The sequence below is a fragment of the Camelina sativa genome, unplaced genomic scaffold, assembly GCF_000633955.1.
Source record: "Camelina sativa cultivar DH55 unplaced genomic scaffold, Cs unpScaffold02841, whole genome shotgun sequence".
NCBI classification, from domain to species: domain Eukaryota; kingdom Viridiplantae; phylum Streptophyta; class Magnoliopsida; order Brassicales; family Brassicaceae; genus Camelina; species Camelina sativa.
In genome coordinates, this window is record NW_010923951.1 from 1 (window position 1) to 994 (window position 994).

Consider the following 994-nt stretch of genomic DNA (forward strand, 5'->3'; position numbering starts at 1 on the left):
GTCATTTCACAGATATTTGACAAAGCCTTGATGGAGCCTACCTTCTGTGAGATGTATGCAGATTTCTGTGTACATCTTTCTGGGGCGTTACCTGATTTTAATGAGAATGGTGAAAAGATTACCTTCAAAAGATTGCTTCTCAATAAATGTCAGGAAGAATTTGAGAGAGGGGAGAAAGAAGAGGAGGAAGCCAGTAGAGTAGCCGAAGAAGGACAAGTAGAACAAACCGAGGAGGAACGGGAAGAGAAAAGACTCCAGGTGCGAAGGAGAATGCTCGGTAATATTAGACTTATTGGTGAGTTATACAAGAAAAAGATGTTGACTGAGAAAATCATGCACGCATGCATCCAGAAGTTGCTCGGGTTTAATCAAGATCCTCATGAAGAGAACATTGAAGCTCTTTGTAAACTAATGAGTACGATAGGAGTTATGATCGATCATCAGAAAGCCAAGGGCCTTATGGATGGGTATTTTGAGAAAATGAAAATGCTATCATGCAAACAAGAATTGTCGTCTAGGGTGAGGTTCATGTTGATTAATGCCATCGATTTGCGAAAGAACAAATGGCAAGAGAGAATGAAGGTCGAAGGACCAAAAAAAATTGAGGAAGTGCACAGAGATGCTGCACAAGAACGCCAAACTCAAGCTAACAGGCTTTCACGTGGACCCTCGATGAATTCATCAGCAAGAAGAGGACATATGGAGTTTAGTCCTAGGGGGGGAGGAGGAATGCTATCACCTCCAAGTGCCCAAATGGGTGGTTTCCATGGACCACCTCAAGGTCGTGGCTTTAGTAATCAGGACATTCGATATGATGAAAGGCCACCTTATGAGCATAGGATGGTTCCAATGCCTCAAAGGTCAGTAGGTGATGAGCCTATTACCTTGGGTCCGCAAGGTGGTCTTGGTCAGGGAATGTCTAGAAGGCCTGCACTAGTATCAAACACTTATCAGTCTGATGCTACTCAGGCCGGTGGTGGAGATTATAGGCGAC

General features: G+C 43.9%; 1 protein-coding gene across 1 annotated transcript; it reads left to right on the forward strand.

The window, feature by feature from the left end:
- Positions 1-6: 6 nt before the first annotated feature.
- On the forward strand, positions 7-990 carry LOC109131709 (eukaryotic translation initiation factor 4G-like; the record flags this gene model as incomplete). The annotated part of the gene is made up of 1 exon (XM_019242886.1): positions 7-990. A coding segment is annotated over one exon (984 nt), but the record flags the coding sequence as incomplete, so codon positions are not given.
- Between the last annotated feature and the right edge of the window lie 4 nt (positions 991-994).